Consider the following 25,179-nt stretch of genomic DNA (forward strand, 5'->3'; position numbering starts at 1 on the left):
AAGTCAGGAAGTAAATTGAAATTCCCATTCCCATTTTTTCCTCAGAGGAGATTTGATTTCAGTTTACTTTCAGAATTGAAAAGGAATTGACTCTAACCCTGGTGTCGTGTAATATATTGGTGCAAGGTTCAGCTCGTATACTCTTCATCTTCCAGTATTAATTGCACTGATTGGTTAGAGCGTTATCTGAGATTATGATCACAATTAACATGACTGCTACTGAGTGTACAGCAATGAGAAGTAATTTAATCCCTCTTATTACCTTTTCATCTATGCTCTCTACCCTTCTCCATCTCTCTCCCTGTCTACATATAACTTTTGTGAAGAAACTCAACATAGAAAGATACAAAAATAACTCAGACAGTTTCATTTTCTATGTTTTATTTCGGACGTTAATTTGAGTCAGCTCAGAGAACACTCACAAAGAGTAACACCAACATCCTTAACACATTGATGGGACCTGGGACATGTTCATTAGGCACCAAATGGAAGAAAATAGACAAACAGGGAGGGATTACCTGACCTATTTCTCCAATAAGAAAGGCTAATTTTTGTTTCCTGTTGCTAAATGTTTTTTAACCGTTGCATGCCCTAATGAACACAACCCTGTCCACAGTATAAAATTAGGAATTATAATACAATTTTTTTAGAATAGTAATTTAATAGGATCTCTATGGTCCACAGTCTCTCTCTATCGCTCTCTCTCTTTCTGAGCCTTCTCCAATCTAGTATGGACTGTGTTGATTTTTAAAGAGGGTTTGCAATGGAGGGTCCACAGAGATTCGATCATAGTTGAATGGGACACATGTAGAGGAAAAGGGAGAAAATGCCAAAAAGAAAACATTCAATTCCAACAACATATTCACTCACTCATATACACACACAGGCACACACACACACTGAAACTGATGTGGAAAAGAACATATGAAAAAAATTGTCTATTTAATGGGGATCAAGGAGAGAGAGCTGCATCCACACCGATTTTCTTCACTGAAGAAAGTACAGGCGCCACAACACTGGCGACAGACAGACAGAAGGAGAGCTATGCAGTTACAACCATATTCCTCTCAGCACCACCTGTCTTTCTCTTAGCCTCTACCTCCTTTCCTCCTACTCCACCACCTCCTTCCTCTCCATACCAGGACGTCCTGAACACCTGCAGTGAGGATCCGCCCTCTGGATCACACATCACATGACATCGACGAAGAACTCACTGGGGTTGCCCATGGCCATGCGGAACGATTGTCGTGAGGCGGTGAGTTCGGGGGGCATGGAGGCTAGGTCTCGGCCCGGGGGCGACCCAGGGGGGGCCGTGATGGGGAGGGAGGATGGTGGCTGGGCTGGCAGGCCGGGGGGTCCGTACACCAGGCTACTGCTGTGGGAATGGGTGCTGTGGACACTGTGGGCCAAGCTGATCAGGCTGTGCATGCTATGCTCGTTAGGGGGAACCACCACTGAGCGATCACTGGGGGCATTTTCCTTCCTCAGCTCTGATTCGCTGCCGCTCCCTGTGGACTTGGACTCGCCACCACCAGCACCACCGCCTGCCCCCCCAGCAGCCTCTTCCTTTTTACTGCCACTGCAGTTGGACCCGCTGCTACGACTCTCTGCAAAGGAGAGAGAGAAAGAGAGAAAGGTTGAGAGTTAAAGGTGTATAGTCTACACAGACTATTAAGGTGTGTACACTTTATTCGGAAAGTATTCAGACCCCTTTACTTGTTCTTCATCAATGTACACACAGTACCCCATAATGACAAAGCGAAAAACGTTTTTTAGAAATGTTTGCAAATTAAAAAAACAGAAATACCTTATTTACATAAGTATTCAGATCCTTTGCTATGAGACTCGATATTGAGCTCAGATGCATCCACTTTCCATTGATCATCCTTCAGATGTTTCTACAACTTGGAGTCCACCTGTGGTAAATTCAATTGATTGGACATGATTTGGAAAGGCACAAACCTGGCTATATAAGGTCCCACAGTTTAAAAAAAAACAAGCCATGAGGTCGAAGGAATTGTCCGTAGAGCTCCAAGACAGGATTGTGTCGAGGCACAGATCTGGGGAAGGGTTCCAACAAATCTCTGCAGCATTGAAGGTCCCCAAGAACACAGTGGCCTCCATCATTCTTAAATGGAAGAAGTTTGGAACCACCAAGACTCTTCCTACAGCTGGCCGCCTGGCCAAACTTAGCAGTCGGGGGCGAAGGGCCTTGGTCAGGGAGGTGACCAAGAACCCAATGGTCACTCTGACAGAGCTCCAGAGTTCGTCTGTGGAGATTGGAGAACCTTCCAGAAGGACAACCATCTCTGCAGCACTTCAACAATCAGGTCTTTATGGTAGAGTGGCCAGACGGAAGCAACTCCTCAGCAAAAGTGACTATCACTAATCGGATGACTGTTATTTATTTTATCAACTAACTATGTTTAATTGTTATCCGATTAAATTAATCATGTAACAATTCATTCCTAATGAGTTTGGGGCACCACGGGAAAAGATGTTTAACGAGTTACTATCTCCCGACTTAAACTCTAAAGATATACAGATATCTTTTACATCAATAACAGTCACTTATTAATCATTACTACCTCATATCAGTCTCATTCTGAACATCGCATACTCCTTGATATCTGCAAGAACCCTAACCTTATTGATGAATCAGCAATACACAAATTGGCTTATTTATTTATTTATTTATTTACTAACTAACTAAATAATAACACAGAATACATAAACACACACACGGTATCGGTTACTGATTACTAACGTAATACAATGAAAACAGGTCCCTAGTGGACTAACAAAAGCATGGCTGTTTGGTTATAAAATATGGAGGGATAGGAAAGAGAGGGAAAGAGAGAGACAAAGAGAGTCAACTATCGTTGTTACATTTGGAAGCTACGCTCACCAAAATACAAATACTTAGCACCCTAACCACCGCTCATTCGGATTAGAAATGCAATATATATTTATGCGTAGCTGTCTATCTCTGTTGAACTAGATGGGTCCTATGGTGAAGTTGTCGAGGGATGTAAAACTCTGGTTTGTCCACTAAAGGTCACTATGTCCTTTGTAGAGCTTCTCTGGTAGTGGAGTGTTTTTTAGACAGATACATCAGATATACCAATGGTTGTCATAGAGCCGTGGTTCCCAAACGTTTTATAGTCCCGTACCCCAAACATTCAACCTCCAGCTGCGTAACCCCTCTAGCACCAGGGTCAGCACACTCTCAAATGTTGTTTTTTGCCATCAGTGTAAGCCTGCCACACACACAGTTTATTGCCATCAGTGTAAGCCTGTCACACACACACTATACAATACAGTTATTAAACATAAGAATGAGTGTGATTTTCTGTCACAACCCAGCTCGTGGGAAGTGACGAAGAGCTCTTATAGGACCAGGGCACAAATAATAATAATATAATAATTCTATCTTATATATAAAACCTTATTTGTTCATCAAAAATTGTGAATAACTCACCACAGGTTAATGAGAAGGGTGTGCTTAAAAGGATGCACACAACTCTGCAATGTTGGGTTGAATTGGAGAGAGTCTCAGTCTTAAATCATTTTCCACACACAGTCTGTGCCTGTATTTAGTTTTCATGCTAGTGAGGGCCGAGAATCCACTCTCACATAGGTACGTGGATGCAAAGGGCATCAGTGTCTTAACAGCGCGATTTGCCAAGGCAAAGATACTCTGAGCAGAGCCCTATCCAAAAATCTAGCAGTGGCTTCTGAACTTCTTAAGGCTAGGGGGCAGTATTTTGACATCCGGATGAAAAGCGTGCCCAAAGTAAACTGCCTGTTACTCAGGCCCAGAAGCTAGGATATGCATATAATTAGATTTGGATAGAAGACACTCTAAAGTTTCTAAAACTGTTAAGATAATGTCTGTGAGTATAACAGAACTGATTTAGCAGGTGAAACCCCAAGGACAAACCATCCAGGGAAAAAGAAATTTGAGGTCATAGGATTTCCCAATGGTTTTCTATGGGAAACCCTATTTATGAGGAACCTGGTTGCAGTTCCTATGGCTTCCACTAGATGTCAACAGTCTTTAGAAATTGGTCGATGTTTTTCTTTTGAGAAATGAAGAAGTAGTGCTATTCATTCCATGTGTCACTCTGAAGGTCCCTACGATTTTGGTGCGCGTGAACAGGAATTGGAAACAGATTGTCCCGTACAGCATCCTATGATACAAGGCATTTATGTAATAAATTACCAAAGCTGTCTGACTTTATAGTAAGTACAGCGTCCTATGATACAACGCATTTATGTAATAAATTACCAAAGTTGTCTGACTTTATAGTTGGTACAGCATCCTATGATACAAGGCATATATGTAATGTAATAAATTACAAAGAGATCTGACTTCATAGTAAGTACAGCATCCTATGATACAAGGCATTTATGTAATAAATTACAATGGGTCTGACTGGCAAAAAGTGCTCTTCACTGACGAATCGCAGTTTTGTCTCACCAGGGGTGATGGTCACATTTATCGTCAAAGGAATGAGTGTTACACCGAGGCCTGTACTCTGGAGCGGGATTGATTTGGAGGTGGAGGGGCCGTCATGGTCTGGGGTGGTGTGTCACAGCATCATCGGACTAAGCTTGTCGTCATTGCAGGCAATCTCAACGCTGTGCGTTACAGGGAAGACATCCTCTTCCCTCATGTGGTACCCTTCCTGCAGGCTCATCCTGACATGACCTCCCAGCATGACAATGCCACCAGCCATACTGCTCGTTCTGTGCGTGATTTCCTGCAAGACAGGAATGTCAGTGTTCTGCCCTGGCCAGTGAAGAGCCCGGATCTCAAACCCATTGAGCACGTCTGGAACCTGTAGGATCGGAGGGTGAGGGCTAGGGCCATTCCCCCTAGAAATGTCCGGGAAACGGCAGGTGCCTTGGTGGAAGAGTGGGGTAACATTTCACAGCAAGAACTGGCAAATCTGGTGCACTGCAGTACTTAATGCAGCTGGTGGCCACACCAGATACTGACTGTTACTTTTGATTTTCAGCCCCCACCCCCTTTGTTCAGGGAAACATTATTCCATTCCTGTTAGTCACATGTCTGTGGAACCTGTTCAGTTTATGTCTCAGTTGTTGAATATTTACACATGTTAAGTTTGCTGAAAATAAACGCAGTTGACAGTGAGAGGACGTTTCTTTTTTGCTGAGTTTATATATATATTTTTTTATTTGACTTTTTATTTTTTTAAATGTGAATCACATTTTTATTTGGCGTACCCCCGTTTGGGGATACCTGTCATAGAGGGATCTTTCTTCCCCTTTGTGTCTTTGGTCAAATGTCCTAGACTACTTTACATGCCAGCTGCAGACTGGTAAATGCTATGGTCTAGTGAGTTTCTTCTTCTTGTGTAGAGATTGAGAGTTTCACCATTTCAAATGTATGGACTACCGTCTCACGTTTTCTGGTCTGTAGAGTTTAAACCATTTGTCACGTTCAGCCCGTGCTGTACATTGGCTGGTCTCGTAGTGGTCTCAAGGTTGATTATTCAGGTTCAGGTTCCCGACCACTATACACACCATCATAAAAAAAGTAGATCTGTACAAAGAGATTTCAGTCTTCCCATACTGCAAACTATTTATGACTGGCTGTTAAGTCATAAAACCGGCCCAACAACTGCCTCTCTCCTAACCTGTGGGAGAGAGGGGGGTCTGACTATCTGTCAGCCACTGCCAGGTGATCTGGCACCTTTGATCCTCACCAAGGAGAGAGAGTCATGACACCACTTGGAGTTTGCCAAATGGCACCTAAAGACTCTCAGACCAGGAAACCTGGCACCATCCTTACGGAAGCATGGTGGTGGCAGCATCATGCTGTGGGAAAGTTTTTCAGCGGCAGGGACTGGGAGACTACACAGGATTGTGGGAAAGATGAACTGAGCAAAGTACAGAGAGATCCTTGATGAAAAGATGCTTAGGACCTCAGACTGGGGTGAAGGTTCACCTTCTAATAGGACAACGACCCTAAGTACACAGCCAAGAAAACGCACCAGTGGCTTCGGGACAAGTCTCTGAATATCCTTGAGTGGCCCACCCAGAGCATAGACTTGAACCCGATCTAACATCTCTGGAGAGACCTGAAAATAGCTGTGCAGCAACGCTCACCATCCAACCTGACAGAGCTTGAGAGGATCTGCAGAGAAAAATGGGAGAAACTCCCAAATACAGGTGTGCCAAGCTTGTAGCGTCATACCCAAGAAGACTCGAGGCTGTAATCACTGCCAAAGGTGCTTCAACAATGTACTGAGTAAAGGGTCTGAAAACTTATGTAAATGTGATATTTCCATTTTTCTATTTAGTTTTTATACATTTGCAAAAAATTCTAAAAAACACATTTTCTTTGTCCTTATGGGGTCCTTATTGTGTGTAGATTGATGAGGAAAAACAATTGAATCCATTTTAGAATAAGGCTGTAATGTAACAAAATGTGGAAAAAGTCAGTCCAGTCATTTGGTTTGCCTTTCTGTGTGTGTCTCTCTGTTAGTTTGCGTGTATGTGTAGCGGAGCATCTCACCTTCGCTGTGCTGGCTGCCTGCACTCCCCCCCCTTCCAGGTTGGCTTTGGGGAGGCTCATGCAGAGGGTGTGGGTTGTAGGGCTGTGGGATGGGGTACTGGTAAGGGAAGGCCAGGGGCCAGGGGGCAGCCCCAGGGTGGGGCAGGGGAGCAAGGGTGTCTTGGTCTGACGCCCCACTCGACCCATCGTGGTCTCCCAGTGAGAGGTTAGCCATATCTGAGAGAGAGGGGAGGAGAGGAGAGAAAATGGGAGGAGGGGAAGGGAGAGAGTGGAGGAGAAGGGGAAGGAGTGGAAAGGGACAAACGTGTTAAAGAAGAAAGAGTAAAGGAGAGGTAGAAGAGTCATAAAGAAAGCTATCTTGTGGAAGAGAAAGAGATAATAAGACTCATTGCCACAGAGGTCTCCGAAGATGGAGAGGTGAAGAGTCATAAAGAAGCTATCTTGTGGAAGAGAAAGAGATAATAAGACTCACTGCCACAGAGGTCTCCGAAAATGTAGTAGCACTGCTCGGAGAAGGTGATCTTGTTGACGGTGTGACGGATATAGCCGGCCTTCAGCAGGTTGCTAGCATACTTCCTGGCCTCACGGCGGTCAGTGAAGCCCTCCACGTAATGGTAGAGCCAGTCCACCACGTCCGAACCTGGGACGGAGACAGTTGGAGAGGGTGAGAGAGAGACCTTAACAATAGTCCCTATGAAAGCGAGACAATACAGACAGAAGAGAGAGTGAAGAGAGCAGAGTAAAGAGAGAAAGAATACCTATGAAGGCAGAGGGGATTGTGATCTTGAGCCACATCCTGTCTCGCACCTCCAGGCCAGACTCTGGATTGGCCATCGCTTTGGCGATTGCTGCCATGTCGCTGTGAATGGATAAATGAAAGTCATCGAGCCCTGGGATGGAAAGAAGGAAAGAGAGCAACAGTCAGATAGCTGCAGTAGTGAAACAACCCAGCAGGCAAAACTGTAAAAAAACTGGTTGAAATGACATCCTAACAACATTATTTCAACCAGTTTCTGGTTGTAATAATAATAATTTCACCCAGTCTTGCCCACTGGGAAACACCAAAGGAGCCTTTCATTCATTCATTCAGCAGCAAGCGGGAAATGAATTAAGCAGAAGTGGCAGTCGTGCAGCATCCCACTAGGCAAAATGTATTGCCAAGATGGCAGGCTTTTCTGTCATCAGGGTCAGGTTATACTGACTAAAATAGGACACGTTTTTCTACACGTCTTTTTAGAGACCAGAAAAATACGTGTTTGCCTGGTTGTAATCTTGGACGTTGCTTCGACCAGAAAACAACCCAAATTATGTTATTTTCTACCAGATGTCTTGATGTCGTCACAACCAGATTTCGACCACAAACTTCTGTCCTTGGGTTGTCCCATGCCAACTTTTGCCCGCTGGGGATGGTGGAGAGGGAAAGGGAGGGGTGACTTACGCTCGGTCTCAGGGATGGAGCTTGTGATGGAGGAGCTGGTGGAGGTGATGGTGGTCATAGAAGGGCTCATACCATACACTGGGTACGTCCCCGTCATTGCTGCGGTGTGGGACACCCAGGCAGCAGGGTCTATGGGACGGATCGGCTCACCTACACAGAGAAAGAGTTGTTTTGTCTCTGTGGAACATGGTAAAACACATTTACATCGATTTCCCCCCCATAAAAGCAAATTAAATGTCAAATCTTAGAGGTGACATTTGATCCTCCCAAGAGGAAAATATATCCATCTGAGGAAGTTTTTACAAAGTCATTACGTCTAATTACATGATGCTGTGTGTGAGTACTCACTTCTCGGCAGTGTGAAGAATCCCCGAGGGTTAGGATCCCAGCACTTAGCCACAGTCAGAGTAATAGGGCTGTCAACAATTACACACAGCAGACACTCAGTTTACACACAGTTTATACACACACACAAACCAGCAGCAATGTGTGATCCTCAGCACGTATCAGCATGTAGGTTTCAGTGTGAGAGACTGCTCCTTACCCTGGCTTATGCACAATCTCCCTCAGTACTCTTACTGCATCATCATTGCTCATGTTTTCAAAGTTAATGTCGTTCACCTGGAGAAGAGGGGATGAGAGACGGGGTGATGTAGAAAAGGGAGAGAAAGAAATCAGGAAATCCTACCAACCAAGTCCAATTAAAGACCCCAAAACCATTCCTCCTATTCTCACTTTCTTGCCACTTAAAAATACTTTAAAGCACGACTTAAGTCGTTTTTTGGGTTATCTGTACTTCACTATTTATATTTTTGTAAACTTTTACTTCACTACATTCCTAAAGAAAGTACTTTTTACTCCATACATTTTCCCTGACACCCAAAAGTACTCATTAGATTTTGAATTCTTAGCAGGACAGGAAAACAGTACAATTCACACACTTATCAAGAGAACATCCCTCCTCATCCCTACTGCCACTGATCTGGCGGACTCACTTAATTTGTAAATTATGTCTGAGTGCTGGAGTGTGCCACTGGCTATCCGTAATTTAAAAAACAAGAAAGGAATTTGAAATTATACTACCGGTCAAAAGTTTTAGAACCTACTCATTCAAGGCTTTTTCTTAATTTTTTTGTATTTTCTACATTGTAGAATAATAGTGAAGACATCAAAACTATGAAATAACACATATGGAATCATGTAGTAACCCAAAAAGTGGTAAACAAATCCAAATATATTTTATATTTGAGATTCTTCAAATAGCCACCCTTTGCCTTGATGACGGCTTTGCACACTCTTGGCATTCTCTCAACCAGCTTCATGAGGAATGCACCTGGAATGCATTTCAATAAATAGGTGTGCCTTCTTAAAAGTTAATTTGTGGATTTTCTTCTTAATGCATTTGAGTCAATCAGTTGTGTTGTGACAAGGTGTGGGGGGGGTATATACAGAAGACAGCCCTATTTGGTAAAATACCAAGTCCATATTATGGCAAGAACAGCTCAAATAAGCAAAGAGAAATGACAGTTCATCATTACCTTAAGACATGAAGGTCAGTCAATATGAAACATTTCAAGAACTTTGAAAGTTTCTTCAAGTGCAGTCGCAAAAAACATCAAGCGCTATGATGAAAATGGCTCTTATGAGGACCATCACAGGAATGGAAGACCCAGATTTACCTCTGCTGCAGAGGATAAGTTCATTAGAGTTACCACCCTCAGAAATTACAGCCCAAATAAATGCTTCACAGAGTTCAAGTAACAGACACATCTCAACATCAACTGTTCAGAGGAGACTGTGAGAATCAGGCCTTCATGGTCAAATTGCTGCAAAGAAACCACTACTAAAGGACACCAATAAGAAGAAGAGACTTGGGGGCTACTGAGTGGCGCAGTGGTCTAAGGCTGTGGCATGAGAGATTCTGGGTTCGAGTCCAGGCTCTGTCGCAGCCGGCTGCAACCAGGAGACCCATGGGGCGGTGCACAATTGGCCCAACGTCATCTGGGTTAGGGGAGGGTTTGGCTGACAGTGATGTCCTTGTCCCATCGTGCACTTGTGACTCCTGTTCTGGCTGGACGCAGATGCACACTGAAACGGTCACCAGGTGCGCGGTGTTTCCTCTGACACATTTGCGCGGCTGGCTTCCGGATTAAGTGGACATTGTGTCAAGACGCAGTGCGGCTTGGTTGGGTTGTGTTTCGGAGGACGCACGGCTCTCGACCTTCACCTCGTCTGAGTCCATAACGGAGTTGCAGCGATGAGACAAGACTGTAACTACCAATTGGATACCACGAAAAAGGGGTAAAAGTGACGTTTTTTTAAAAGACAAAAGGAATAAGAGACTTGCTTTGGCCAAGAAACACGAGCAATAGACATTAGACCGGTGGAAATGTTTCCTTTGGTCTGCAGTCCAAATTGGAGATTTTTTTGTTCCAACCGCCGTGTCTTTGTGAGATGCGGTGTTGGTGAACGGACGATCTCCGCATGTGTAGTTCCCACCATGAAGCATGGAGGAGGAGGTGTGATGGTGTGGGGGTGCTTTGCTAGTGACACTGTCAGTGATTTATTTAGAATTCAAGGCACACTTAACCAGCATGGCTACCACAGCATTCTGCAGTGATACGTCATCCCATCTGGTTTGGGCTTAGTGGGACTATCATTTGTTTTTTAACAAGACAATGAGTGATGGAGTGCTGCATCAGATGACCTGGCCTCCACAATCCCCCGACCTCAAGCAAATTGAGATGGTTTGGGATGAGTCAGACTGCAGAGTGAAGGAAAAGCAGCCAACAAGTGCTCAGCATATGTAGGAACTCCTTCAAGACTGTTGGAAAATCATTCCAGGTGAAGCTGGTTGAGAGAATGCCAAGAGTGTGCAAAGCTGTCAACAAGACAAAGGGTGGCAATTTGAAGAATCTCAAATATAAAATATATTTGGATTTGTTTAACACTTTTTTGGTAACTACATGATTCCATATGTGTTACTTAAATATAATTTCAGCAATTACATTAACTTTTGATACTTAAGTATATTTAAACCAAATACTTTTAGACTTTTACTCAAGTAGTATTTTACTGGATCACTTTCAATTTTACGTAAGTCATTTTCTATTAAGGTATCTTTACTTTTACTCAAGTATGACAATTGGGTACTTTTTCCACCACTGTTAAACACGAACACTCAACAAATACCTGCAGCAGCATGTCTCCAGGCTCGATGCGTCCATCGGCAGCCACTGCCCCTCCCTTCATGATAGAGCCGATGTAGATTCCTCCATCTCCTTTCTCATTACTCTGACCCACAATACTGATGCCCAGGAAGTTATACTTCTCTGCATGAAGGGAGGGAGGAGGAAAAGAGGAAGGAAGAGTAATGACAAGAGAAAGAAAGAGTGTTGAACAACAAAAAGGATACCTTCCCTACAGATGTAAACCAATAGCCAGAGTGAAGGATAAATATGAATTACTCTTTGAAAAGGGAGTCTTTGGCCTCTGGGCTCGTATACACAAAGCGTCTCAGAGAAGTTCTGATCTACTGGTTGAATCAACGTTGTTTCCACATCATTTCATCCCAAAAAAACAATGTGATGGCGTTGAAACAACATGGAAAACTATTTGGATTTGGAAAAAGTCATCAACGTAAGGGCATTTCATATTTTTTTCACCAAACTTTTAACCTAAATCCAATGACATGGTGAATTGTTTTGTTGATTTCAGGTGGAATTCACATTAGTTGACAACTCAACCAAATGTAAATCAAAATTAGATGTTGAATTGACTTCTGTGCCCAGTGGGTGGTCTCTGAATCTTTAAGTCAATCCATAAGTCCCCAATGATATATAAAATATCATATAGACGTAAAGTTATATACATTACACAGATATAGATGAACAGTACTACTCACCCATATTTAAAGTGACAGTGATGATGTTCAGTGACATGGTGGAATCTGTGACGCTACTGAAAGAGGACGACTGGACAGAAAGAGAGGGAGGAGTAGAGGAATGATTGAAAGAGAAAGACATGCACAAGGACCACTGAACACTAACAGCAAACTGGCATCTGTGTGGTCTGTGTGTGAGTGTTTCTTTCTATTTGTATTGTGTGTGTGTGTCTTACCCTCTCCATCCGTGGCGCTTTGAGTTTCCGCCGCCGCCGCCGATGTCGTCTCATGAGCCTCGACGAAGTGCTCTGCTCCGTGGAGCCACTGAACCTGCGGGTGATGACATCTCAGCGGTGACACAACTCACTGTTGTGTCATGACACACAATGCACACTCATATGCCAGTGGTTGATTGGCCACATGTGACTCCATCCATTTGAGCCAATCTTAGACGTGGCCATTGAGCTTAAAGGGAAAAGCAACAGTCTTTTGTATGGGTTTTCTAGAGCATATGATTTGTGGGCACTTTAATAAGAGTAGATAGCGATCACATAGTGTATACAGTGAGGGAAAAAATTATTTGATCCCCTGCTGATTTTGTACGTTTTCCCACTGACAAAGAAATGATCAGTCTATCATTTTAATGGTAGGTTTATTTGAACAGTGACAGAATAACAACAGAGACAGAATAACAACCCAAAAATCCAGAAAAGCACATGTCAAATGTTATAAAATGATTTGCATTTTAATGAGGGAAATAAGTATTTGACCCCTCTGCAAAACATTACTTAATACTTGGTGCCAAAACCCTTGTTGGCAATCACAGAGGTCAGACGTTTCTTGTAGTTGGCCACCAGGTTTGCACAGATCTCAGGAGGGATTTTGTCCCACTCCTCTTTGCAGATCTTCTCCAAGTCATTAAGGTTTTGAGGCTGACATTTGGCAACTCGAACCTTCTGCTCCCTCCACAGATTTTCTATGGGATTAAGGTCTGGAGACTGGCTAGGCCACTCCAGGACCTTAATGTGCTTCTTCTTGAGCAACTCCTATGTTGCCTTGGCCGTGTGTTTTGGGTCATTGTCATGCTGGAATACCCATGCACGACCAATTTTCAATGCCCTGGCTGAGGGAAGGAGGTTCTCACCCAAGATTTGACGGTACTTGGCCCCGTCCATCGTCCCTTTGATGTGGTGAAGTTGTCATGTCCCCTTAGCAGAAAAACACGCCCAAAGCATAATGTTTCCACCTCCATGTTTGACGGTGGGGATGGTGTTCTTGGGGTCATAGGCAGCATTCCTCCTCCTCCAGACACGGCGAGTTGAGTTGATGCCAAAGAACTCCATTTTGGTCTCATCTGACCACAACACTTTCAACCAGTTGTCCTCTGAATCATTCAGATGTTCACTGGCAAACTTCAGATGGGCATGTATATGTGCTTCCTTGAGCAGGGGGACCTTGCGGGCGCTGCAGGATTTCAGTCCTTCACGGCGTAGTGTGTTACCAATTGTTTTCTTGGTGACTGCCGTGTCTTTGGGGTACCATTAAACTGAAGACATGTTTATCAATTAACTCCCTGTAATTATTATCACACGATTAAACTGATTCATCGTTTAATTGTAATTAACTAGGAGATCGGGGCACCAAGGAAAATATTCAGATTACAAAGTTATAATTTTCCTAATATAACTTTCCTATATTATAACATTATATATTATATTCTATTATAGTATAGGCCGATTATCTTCTGGTTTAAATGGTGTATTTTACCTCGCGTCCAGTCTCATTCCAAACGTCGTAAATTGTTGTATCTGCACGAACCCAGTCTTTACTAAGAGTCATCCATACATCAATTGTCTTAAAATCATTTATTTACTAAACCAATTAATTCACATAAAGTATACAAACAGTAATTATCGTCACAAAGAATTGGTAGAGTAATGTGCCCTAGTGGGCTAAAACAGGCATGGCTGGTGTCTTGTTAACAATGGGTCATAAACTGTTCAGCTGAGGAGGTACACAGAGTTCATTAATATTAACAATTGAACGCTCACTCATTCGGGAACAATTGCAATCAATATATATTTACGCTCAGTGTGTCGTCGGGATCCTTGTTGGAGCGTCGTTCTGTTTGAGAGTTCTCTCTCTCTCTCTCTCTCTCTCTCTCTCTCTCTCTCTCTCTCTCTCTCTCTCTCTCTCTCTCTCTCTCTCTCTCTCTCTCTCTCTCTCTCTCTCTCTCTCTCTCTCTCTCTCTCTCTCTCTCTCTCTCTCTCTCTCTCTCTTAGAATGGTTCTTTCAAAGCGACATTCATTAATGTCGTCATAGAATGGATGTTTCATTGGTCTTCGCGTTCAATGATATAATTTACTTAGCTGCAGACTAATAATTAATATCAAAGACTTGTTCTTATTCTGTTGGAATCGATAGTCTAAAAGTTAACCACGTGGTATAGTTCACTTTCAGTAGAGTACTTGGATGGTCAAACCTATTGACCAACTCGCAATGGAGTGGAGGCCGGGTCTGAAGAAAGTAGATCAGAGTATAGTTTTATAGTGAACATGTCACATGACGCCTGGTCCTGTCTGTGTCCCTGGGGGCGTGCCGATGACTGAGTTAAGCTTGGTACAGAAATATAATTCTATCACATTAACATCAGTACATAGCATCTCAATGTATTACAAATAGCTTTATCCTTATTAATACATTCTATACAACCATGTGTATGCAAGTCTCAAGGCTGAGGCTATTATATAAACCGTTTTATGGTAATATGGCTATATTGTCTCTTCTGAGTATGACAAAATTGTACCAAGCGGACCAGTTCGTAGCTGGATTCTTCACCAATCTTCCATACCTTCTCCAGAACACAAATGTCACTCGGTTCCCCAATTCTGTGAGTTGGAAGAATTTCCTGTGTCTCTCTATGGGCCATGTGGCCAGAGACTCTTCTCTGGAATTTTACCACTCCTTCACACAGGGACTGGGCGGGGAAGGTAGGTTGGGGGATGGTGCCAGGGGGGAGGGGGTCAACTGTCCTCCCTGTACTCAAAGAGGCCAACGTCAAGACAGTGACTATGGTCCCAACTGTTGTCACCTTCTCACCAAGCTGCTTGGCGATGGTCTTGTAGCCCATTCCAGCCTTGTGTAGGTCTACAATCTTGTCCCTGACATCCTTGGAGAGCTCTTTGGTCTTGGCCATGCTGGAGAGTTTGGAATCTGATTGATTGATTGCTTCTGTGGACAGGTGTCTTTTATACAGGTAACAAACTGAGATTAGGAGCACTCCCTTTAACCTCTATGGGCTAGGTGGGACGCTAGCGTCCCCCCCGTGGTGCACTCCATCAACAGCAGGTGCATTTCAAGAGCGGCAAATTTGAAACCAAATAAATGTCCAAATTCAAATTTTTCAAACATACAACTATCTTACACCCTTTGAAAGATAAACATGTCCTTAATCTAACCACGTTGTCCGATTTCAAAAAGGTTTTACGGCGAAAGCATAAAGTTAGAGTATGTTAGGACAGTACATTGACAATAGCTGTGTGTAATGTTTTGTCAATTCAAAGACAGGGTCACCAAAACCATAAAACCAGCTAAAATGATGCACTAACCTTTTACAATCTCCATCAGATGACACTCCTAGGACATTATGTTAGACAATGCATGCATTTTTAGTTCTATCAAGTTCATATTTATATCCAAAAACAGCGTTTTACTATGGCATTGATGTTGAGGAAATCGTTTCCCTCCAATAACCGGCAGTCAAGTCAGCACCACAAATTAAATAATTAAAATTAGAAAACATTGGTAAAATATTATATTGTCATTTAAAGAATTATAGATTTACATCTCTTGAACGCAATCAACTTGCCAGATTTAAAAATAACCTTACTGGGAAATCACACTTTGCAATAATCTGAGCACTGCGCCCAGAAAAATACGCGTTGCGATACAGACTAGCCGCCATGTTGGGGAGATCTAAAATCGAAAATACTATGTAAATAATCCATTACCTTTGATTCTCTTCATCAGATGTCACTTCCAGGTATCACAGGTCCATAACGAATGTAGTTTTGTTCAAAAAAGCTCATCATTTATGTCCAAAAATCTACGTCTTGTTAGCACATGATCTAAGCCCGCCGGACTTCACTTCATGAACGAGGGGAAAAAATATATTTACGTTCGTTCAAACATGTCAAACGTTGTATAGCATAAATCATTAGGGCCTTTTTTAACCAGAACATGAATAATATTCAAGGTGGACGAATGCATTCTCTTTTATAACGTATTGGAACGAGGGTACCCAACATGAACTCGCGCGCCAGAGTCTAATCGACCATCACCGTTCCATGGCTCTTGTTCGGTCAGATCTCACAGTAAAAGACTCAAAACACTTTGTAAAGGCTGGTGACATCTAGTGGAAGCAATAGGAAGTGCCAAAATATTCCTCAGCCCCTGTGTTTTTCAATGGCATAGGTTTAAAGGTAATACAACACATCAGATATCCACTTCCTGTCAGAATCTGTCTCAGGGTTTTGCCTGCCAAATGAGTTCTGTTATACTCACAGACACCATTCAAACAGTTTTAGAAACTTTAGGGTGTTTTCTATCCATATATAATAAGTATATGCATATTCTAGTTACTGGGTAGGATTAGTAACCAGATTAAATCGGGTACGTTTTTTTATCCAGCCGTGAAAATACTGCCCCCTAGCCCCAACAGGTTAAGAGTGTGCTCCTAATCTCAGCTCGTTACCTGTATAAAAGACACTTGGGAGCCAGAAATCTTTCTGATTGAGAGGGGGTCAAATACTTATTTCCCTCATTAAAATGCAAATCAATTTATAACATTTTTGACATGTGTTTTTCTGGATTCTTTTGTTGTTATTCTGTCTCTCACTGTTCAAATAAACCTACCATTAAAATTATAGACTGATCATTTCTTTGTCAGTGGGCAAACATACAAAATCAGCAGGGGATCAAATACTTTTTTCCCTCACTGTACATCAAGTGGATGTGTAAGTTGGTCAAGTGGTTTATGTAATGTTTTCATGTGATAGGACACATTTTTAGTGTCTTGGGTAAATGTACACTACATGACCAAAAGTATTCGGCCACATGCTCATCAAACATCTCATTCCAAAATCATGGGCATTAATATGGAGTTGGTCCCGCCTTTGCAGCTTTATAACAGCCTCCACTCTTCTGGGAAGGCTTTCCACTAGATGTTGGAACATTGCTGCGGGGATTTGCTTTCATTCAGCCACAAGAGCATTAGTGAGGTCGGGCACTGATGTTGGGCGATTAGGCCTGGCTCACAGTCGGCATTCCAATTCAGGTGTTCGATGGGGTTGAGGTCAGGGTTCTGTGCAGGCCAGTTAAGTTCTTCCACACCGATCTCGACAAACAATTTCTGTACGGACCTCGCTTTATGCAAGGGGCCATAGTCATGCTGAAACAGGAAAGGGCCTTCCCCAAACTGTGACCACAAAGTTGAAAGCACAGAATCGTCTAGAATGTCAGTGTATGCTGTAGCATTAAGATTTCCCTTCACTGGAACTAAGGGGCCTAGCCCAAATCATTATTTCTCCTCCACCAAACTTTACAGTTGGCAATATGCATTGGGGCAGGTAGTGTTCTCCTGGCATCCGCCAAACCCAGATTCATCCGTCGGACTGCCAGATGGTGAAGCATGATTCATCAATCCAGAGAACGTGTTTCTACTACTCCCGAGTCCAGTCGACGCTTGGCATTGCACATGGTGATCCCAATGAACACATTTCATGAAGCAGTGAACAGTTCTTGTGCCGACATTGCTTTCAGAGGCAGTTTGGAATTCGGTAGTGAGTGTTGCAACCGAGGACAGACGATTTATTTACACGCTATGCGCTTCAGCACTCGCTGGTCCTGTTTTGTGAGATTGTGTGGCCAACCAATTCACAGCTGAGCCGTTGTTGCTCCTAGACATTTCCACTTCACAATAACAGCACCTACATTTGACTGGGGCAGCTCTAGCAAGGCAGAAATTTGACGAACTGACTCGTTGGAAAGGTGGCATCCTATGACGGTGCCACGTTGAAAGTAACTGAGCTCTTCAGTAAGGCCATTCTACTGTCAATATTTGTCTATAGAGATCACATGGCTGTGTGCTTGCTTTTGTACCTGTCAGCAATGGGTGTGGCTGAAATAGACGAATCCACTAATTTGAAGGGGTGTCCACATATTTTTGTATATACAGTGTACGTGAGTGTGAGTGTAAATGAATGGATAGTCAATTCGCTCCTTACCGCTTCCCTTTGGTCCTAACCCGTCAAGGCCTATTGCAACCAACACTGGCAGCAATGAACAACCTTGAGGTGATCTCTTCATATTTAATGGATGTTCCACTTATCATTGTGGCTGTAGTTGTTTTGGGATATTTAGTCCCTTCACTTTAGTCCCCTCACTGACATAATTAAAAGCAATTTTTTGTTGATCCATCAGTGTGTGTGTGTGTGTGTGTGTGTGTGTGTGTGTGTGTGTGTGTGTGGTGTGTGTGTGTGTGTGTGTGGTGCTCACCGACTAGATGCGTCATCGTCTTCAGAGTTGAAAAAGCTTGTCGTCTCCAGCTCAGAACTCATCAGCGTGGATGAGCTCTCGTACCCCGCCAGCTCCGGTCGCCGCGTCTCCCGCTCTGGACGCGTGTGACCATTCAACCTGCCACCTGAGGAGGGCGCCAGGCAAGCAGAAGAGAGTAAAAGTAAACCGGGTAGCGTTCAGTAGAAACAAATTGGAAGAAAAAACACAAATGGGAAGGGAATACCTGAATGCAAATTTTCATTTTCAAAACACCAGTTTTTTGTAAGAAAAATGTTTTGCTATGGTATGCCCTAATAAGAGGATGAATACTAATCATTATGAATACTTCATAATTGCCTTTTCATACTATGTGCCAACCCAACCGAACTGTGCTGGTTCCGATATTTTCATTTCCCACTGTGCTTTTCAGCACAGTTCAACTACGGTGGTTGCGTAACCAGGCAACTTCAGTATAGCTTGGCTTGACTTAGCCCAGCTAGGTTCAGAATATACAGTGTATTCAGACCTCTTGACTTTTTCCACATTTTGTTACGTAACAGACTTCTTCTAAAATGGATAAAAAATAAAAAAACATAATGACAAAGCGAAAACAGGTTTTTAGAAATGTCTTATTTACATAATTATTCAGACCCTTTGCTATGAGACTCGAAATTGAGCTCAGGTGCATCCTGTTTCCATTGATCATCCTTGAGATGTTTCAACAACTTGATTGGAGTCCACCTGGAGAAAATCCAATTGTTCGGACATGATTTGGAAAGGCACACACCTGTCTATATAAGGTCCCACAGTTAACAGTGCATGTCAGAGCAAAATCCAAGCCATGAGGTCGAAGGAATTGTCCGTAGAGCTCCGAGACAGGATTGTGTCAAGGCACAGATCTGGGGAAGGGTACCAAAACATTTCTGCAGCACTGAAGGCCCCAAAGAACACAGTGGCCTCCATCATTCTTATATGGAAGAAGCTTGGAACCACCAAGACTCTTCCTAGAGCTGGCCGCCCGGCCAAACTGGTCAATCGGGGGAGAAGGGCCTTGGTCAGGGAGGTGACCAAGAACCCGATGGTAACTCTGACAGAGCTCCAGGGTTCCTCCGTGGAGATGGGAGAACCTTCCAGAAGGACAACCATCTCTGCAGCACTCTACCAATCAGGCCTTTATGGTAGAGTGGCTGAGACAGAAGCCACTCCTCAGTAAAATGCACGAGAGCCCACTTGGAGTTTGCCAAAAGGCACCTAAAGGACTCTCAGACCATCAGAAACAAGATTATCTAGTGTGATGAAACCAAAATTGAACTCTTTGGCCTGAATGCCAAGCGTCACGTCTTGAGGAAACCTAGCACCATCCCTACAGTGAAGCATGGTGGTGGCAGCATCATGCTGTGGGGATGTTTGTCAGCGGCAGGAAGACTAGTCAGGATCGAGGGAAAGATGAACGGAGCAAAGTACAGAGAGATCCTTGATGAAAACCTGCTCTAGAACGCTCAGGACCTCTGACTGGCGTGAAGGTTCACCATCCAACAGGACAACGACAGGTGTGCCAAGCTTGTAGCGTCATACCCAAGAAGACTTGAGGCTGTAATCTCGGCCAAAGGTGCTTCAACAAAGTACTGAGTAAAGGGTCTGAATACTTATGTAAATGTGATATTTCAGTGTTTTATTTTGCTTTGTCATTATGGGGTATTGTGTCTTGATTGATGAGGGGGAGAAACTTTTTAATTCATTTTAGAATAAGGCTGTAACGTAACAAAAGGTGGAAAAAGTAAATGTGTGTGCAGTGTATATTTTTTTATTCCTGACATCCTCTCTCTTTGCCTCTCAGTGTGAGAGAGAAGCGTACAGGGCATTGGAGGAGAAGACCTGGCACTTCATGTTTTTGATATAACTGACCTGGAAGACTAGTTGTGTTGAATTTAGGCAATCACTGAGCTGATCAATTATGAAAGATTATGGATATACTGACAAGATTCACGTCTCTCCGCTGTAACAATGGGAGTCATTGTCCACAAAGCGGCATGGCGGTCTGTCTAGCTCCCGCTTATCCTTTCTTTGGATTGGTAGATACATCTCATCAGGGGCGCAACTTTCACTGGGGACGGGGAGGACATGTCCCCCCAACATTTTGAAATTGCATTTTTTGTCCCCCCAGTTTTATCATTGGAATATGATACAAAACTAGGCAACGGTTTGCTTTAGGACCATGCGGACGCCTCCGAGCGGTCGGGTAGGCTGTTTGAAGTTTTTATCCGACTGGATAAAAACAAAATGCCCCTCCCCCCACCACACGTTTCTCAAACAAAAGTTGCGCCCCTGCATCTCATTATTGTAATCCTTTTTTAAATATTCGATGAGGGTTGTTGACGTCAACCACCTGTATTCAATGGAGAGAGATGCTATGCTACTAGCCTCATGCCATGAATATGCATAGCCATCTTGAGACAACTCCGATATGAAATGTTTTTTCTCAAAGTTGCCGGGATGTCACGTGTCCTACTTATATCAGTGCACTCGTATCAACTTAAGCATTACAAAACTTCAATTTTATCAAATAAACCTCACATAGCAAATAAGCCATTCATTTTGACCTCCACACAAAAACTCCTTGAAAGAAACGCCAAATGCTGGAGGAAGACAGATTTTCTATCGATTTGGGCCTCTTCCTCTCTGTCAATTAGCTCAGCTGGTCAGGTGTGGTGCCTAGTTGGAACAAAGTCCAGCAGTACCTGTGGTACTCCAGGAACAGAGTTGCTTACCATTGGTATAGGGCCTACTGAATTGTATTGGTTAGTGGCTGCTGAGGGTTGTCGAGGACATCAGCAATAGTTCAATTGCTAAAAGATTGGATTTTTTCTAATCACCAATTGCATAATTTCAATAAAATGGGGCTGAGTCACTGGCTTACTGGTGTTCTTCCATGCCGTCCCTAGGAGGGGTGCATCACTTCAGTGGGTTGAGTCACAGACGTGATCTTCCTGTCCGGGTTGGCGCCCCCCCTTGGGTTGTGCCGTGGCGGAGATCTTTGTGGGCTATACTCAGCCTTGTCTCAGGATAGTAAGTTGGTGATTGAAGATATCCCTCTAGTGGTGTGGGGGCTGTGCTTTGGTAAAGTGGGTGGGGTTATATCCTGCCTGTTTGGCCCTGTCCGGGGGTATCGTCGGACGGGGCCACAGTGTCTCCTGACCCCTCCTGTCTCAGCCTCCAGTATTTATGCTGCAGTAGTTTATGTGTCGGAGGGCTAGGGTCAGTCTGTTATATCTCGAGTATTTCTCCTGTCTTATCTGGTGTCCTGTGTAAATTTAAGTATGCTCTCTCTAATTCTCTTTCTCTCTTTTTCTCTCTTCTTTCTTTCTTTCTTTCTTTCTTTCTTTCTTTCTTTCTTTCTTTCTTTCTTTCTTTCTTTCTCTCTCTCTCTCTCGGAGGACCTGAGCCCTAGGACCATGCCTCAGGACTACCTGGCCTGATGACTCCTTGCTGTCCCCAGTCCACCTGGCCGTACTGCTGCTCCAGTTTCAACTGTTCTGCCTGCGGCTATAGAACCCTCACATCTTCACCGGACGTGCTACCTGTCCCAGACCTGCTGTTTTCAACTCTCTAGAGACAGCAGGAGCGGTAGAGACACTCTGAATGATCGGCTATGAAAAGCCAACTGACATTTCCTCCTGAGGTGCTGACCTGTTGCACCCTCGACAACCACTGTGATTATTATTATTTGACCTTGCTGGTCATCTATGAACATTTTGAACATCTTGGCCATGTTCTGTTATAATCTCCACCCGGCACAGCCAGAAGAGGACTGGCCACCTGTCACGGGTGTGCGTACTGGTAGCGAAGTCAGGTGCAGGAGAGCAGAGAGTTGTGAACAGGCGCACACTTTATTTAGGCAGAAGCAAACAGCAGACAGACACAACTGCGTCAAAATCTCCAGCAAAATGGCAAAAGTGCAAAGCGCAAAAACAGTCACAAAAGCTATAGTTTACCAAATAAACATACTTCGTGAAATAAACACGGATCATGAAAACCAGCCAGGCGCGTCACATAAAACACGTAACACCAAACAATTCCACATAAAGACATGGGGGGAACAGAGGAATATACAGCAGTGTAATTAGGGAATGTAAACCAGGTGTGCAGGGAACAAGACAAAACAAATGGAACAATGAAAAATGGAGCAGCGATGGCTAGAAGGCCGGTGACGTCGAACGCCGAACGCAGCCCGAACAAGGAGAGGAGCCGACTTCGGCGGAAGTCGTGACACCACCCCTCATAGCCTGGTTCCTCTCTTGGTTTATTCCTAGGTTCTGGCCTTTCTAGGGAGTTTTTCCTCGCCACCGTGCTTTTACACCTGCATTGCTTGCTGTTTGGGGTTTTAGGCTGGGTTTCTGTACAGCACTTTGTGACTTCAGCTGATGTAAGAAGGGCTTTATAAATACATTTCATTGAATTTGATTGATTTTTAGGTAATTCTCCCTGACCTCCATAACAGGTAGATGTATTACATTATTTAAATAAAGAGTGGGAGCATGCTTTTGGTGTCCTATGGTACCCTGTAGGTTTTCTACGGTCTGAGAGTTAAAAAAAAAAAACAGGAAGAACCTGGGAGAAAATACGACTCTTTCAGATCTTGAAAGGAACGAAGCCCTTGCAGGTTGAAAATATCCTTAAAAATAGACCAATGAGGGAATGTAAAGGACATAGAGCCAGATAAAATAAAATTGTTATTCCAAATAGGAGATAACTCGTGAAAATTACAATTTGTGCCCAGATAATTATTGACTTGGAAACAAACCGTCAATAAATATTTTCCCCCAATAGATCCCATAAAAGATTAGGCAGTTTCTGCTTTATCACAGAAGGAAGGTCCTGAATTATAAATGAGTGGGACTTGGCCTCTATTATTTCCCAGTATGACCAATTTCCCTAAAACAAATACAGTTGAAGTCGGAAGTTTACATACACTTAGGTTGGAGTCATTAAAACTCGTTTTTCAACCACTCCACAAATTTCTTAGTAACCAACTATAGTTTTAGCAAGTTGGTTAGGCCATCTAATTTGTGCATGACACAAGTAATTTCTCCACCAATTGTTTACAGACAGATAATTTCACTTATAATTCACTGTATCACAATTCCAGTGGGTCAGAAGTCTACATACACTAAGTTGACTGTGCCTTTAAACAGCTTGGACAATTCCAGAAAATTTGGTCATGGCTTTAGAAGCTTCTGATAGGCTAATTGACATCATTTGAGTCAATTGAAGGTGTACCTGTGGATGTATTTCAAGGCCTACCTTCAAACTCAGTGCCTCTTTGCTTGACATCATGGGAAAATCAAAAAAAATCAGCCAAGACCACAGAAAAAACATTATAGACCTCCACAAGTCTGGTTTATCCTTGGGAGCAATTTCCAAATGCCTGAAGGTACCACGTTCATCTGTACAATCAATAGTACGCAGGTATAAACACCATAGGACCACGCAGCCGTCATACCGCTCAGGAAGGAGAAGCGTTCTGTCTCCTAGAGATGAACGTACTTTGGTGCAAAAAGTGCAAATCAATCCCAGAACAACAGCAAAGGACCTTGTGAAGATGCTGGAGGAAACAGGTACAAAAGTATCTATATCCACAATAAAACAAGTCCAATATTGACATAACCTGAAAGGCCGTTCAGCAAGGAAGAAGCCACTGCTCCAAAACCACCATAAAAAAGCCAGACTACGGTTTGCAACTGCACATGGGGACAAATATCGTACTTTTTGGAGAAATGTCCTCTGGTCTGATGAAACAAAAATAGAACTGTTTGGCCATAATGACCATTGTTATGTTTGGAGGTAAAAGGGGGAGGCCTGCAAGCTGAAGAACACCATCCCATCCGTGAAGCACGGGGGTGGCAGCATCATGTTGTGGGGGTCCTTTGCTGCAGGAGGGACTGGTGCACTTCACAAAATAGATGGCATCATGAGGCAGGGAAATGATGTGGATATATTGAAGCAACATTTCAAGACATCAGTCAGGAAGTTAAAGCTTGGTCGCAAATGGGTCTTCCAAATGGACAATGACACCAAGCATACTTCCAAAGTTCTGTTAAAATGGCTTAAGGACAACAAAGTCAAGGTATTGGAGTGGCCAAGCCCTGACCTCAATCCTATAGAAAATTTCTGGGGAGATCTGAAGAAGCGTGTGCAAGCAAGGAGGCCTACAAACCTGACTCAGTTACACCAGCTCTGTCAGGAGGAATGGGCCAAAATTCACCCAACTTATTGTGGGAAGCTTTTGGAAGGCTACCTGAAATGTTTGACCCAAGTTAAACAATTTAAAGGCAATGCTACCAAATACTAATTGAGTGTATGTAAACTTCTGACCCACTGGGAATGTGATGAAAGAAATAAAAGCCGAAATAAATCATTCTCTCTATTATTATTCTGACATTTCACATTCTCTAAATAAAGTGGTGATCCTAACTGACCTAAGCCAGGGAATCTTTACTAGGATTAGATGTCAGGAATTGTGAAAAACTGACTTTAAATGTAAAGGTGTATGTAAACTTCAGACTTCAGCTGTATGTAGTTCTGCTACTTGTAACATTGTTGTTTCACTGATGAGTCAGTCTAGTTAAATCATTATATGTGATACCAATTTTTACAAATCGCATGGTTTTTAAGATGAGATTCACCCAATAGAATGTTCTTTTGTTGTTTGATTCAGTCATTTTCAACAAGCATGTGAACTTCCCAACTTGTCAACAT

The 25,179-nt window shown here is 43.2% G+C and overlaps 1 protein-coding gene across 3 annotated transcripts in view; it reads right to left on the bottom strand.

Moving 5' to 3' along the window:
• Positions 1-364: 364 nt before the first annotated feature.
• Positions 365-25,179, bottom strand: part of LOC106612406 (segment polarity protein dishevelled homolog DVL-3) — a 54,692-nt gene continuing 29,877 nt past the window's right edge. For 2 of the 3 annotated variants that reach the window (XM_014213504.3, XM_014213506.3), the window contains 11 exons: positions 18,424-18,568; positions 12,105-12,198; positions 11,890-11,959; positions 11,178-11,317; positions 8,530-8,606; positions 8,334-8,401; positions 7,986-8,135; positions 7,306-7,437; positions 7,020-7,187; positions 6,548-6,763; positions 365-1,607 (listed from right to left, as the gene is read on the bottom strand). In XM_014213504.3, the coding sequence (XP_014068979.1) occupies positions 1,189-1,607; positions 6,548-6,763; positions 7,020-7,187; positions 7,306-7,437; positions 7,986-8,135; positions 8,334-8,401; positions 8,530-8,606; positions 11,178-11,317; positions 11,890-11,959; positions 12,105-12,198; positions 18,424-18,568 (1,679 nt within the window). In that variant the 3' untranslated portion in view covers positions 365-1,188. The remainder of the gene's footprint in view (positions 1,608-6,547; positions 6,764-7,019; positions 7,188-7,305; positions 7,438-7,985; positions 8,136-8,333; positions 8,402-8,529; positions 8,607-11,177; positions 11,318-11,889; positions 11,960-12,104; positions 12,199-18,423; positions 18,569-25,179) is intronic. The other variant, XM_014213505.3, reaches the window with a different exon arrangement.

Source organism: Salmo salar, chromosome 09 (assembly GCF_965601325.2).
Source record: "Salmo salar chromosome 09, fSalSal1, whole genome shotgun sequence".
Classification (NCBI taxonomy): Eukaryota; Metazoa; Chordata; class Actinopteri; order Salmoniformes; family Salmonidae; genus Salmo; species Salmo salar.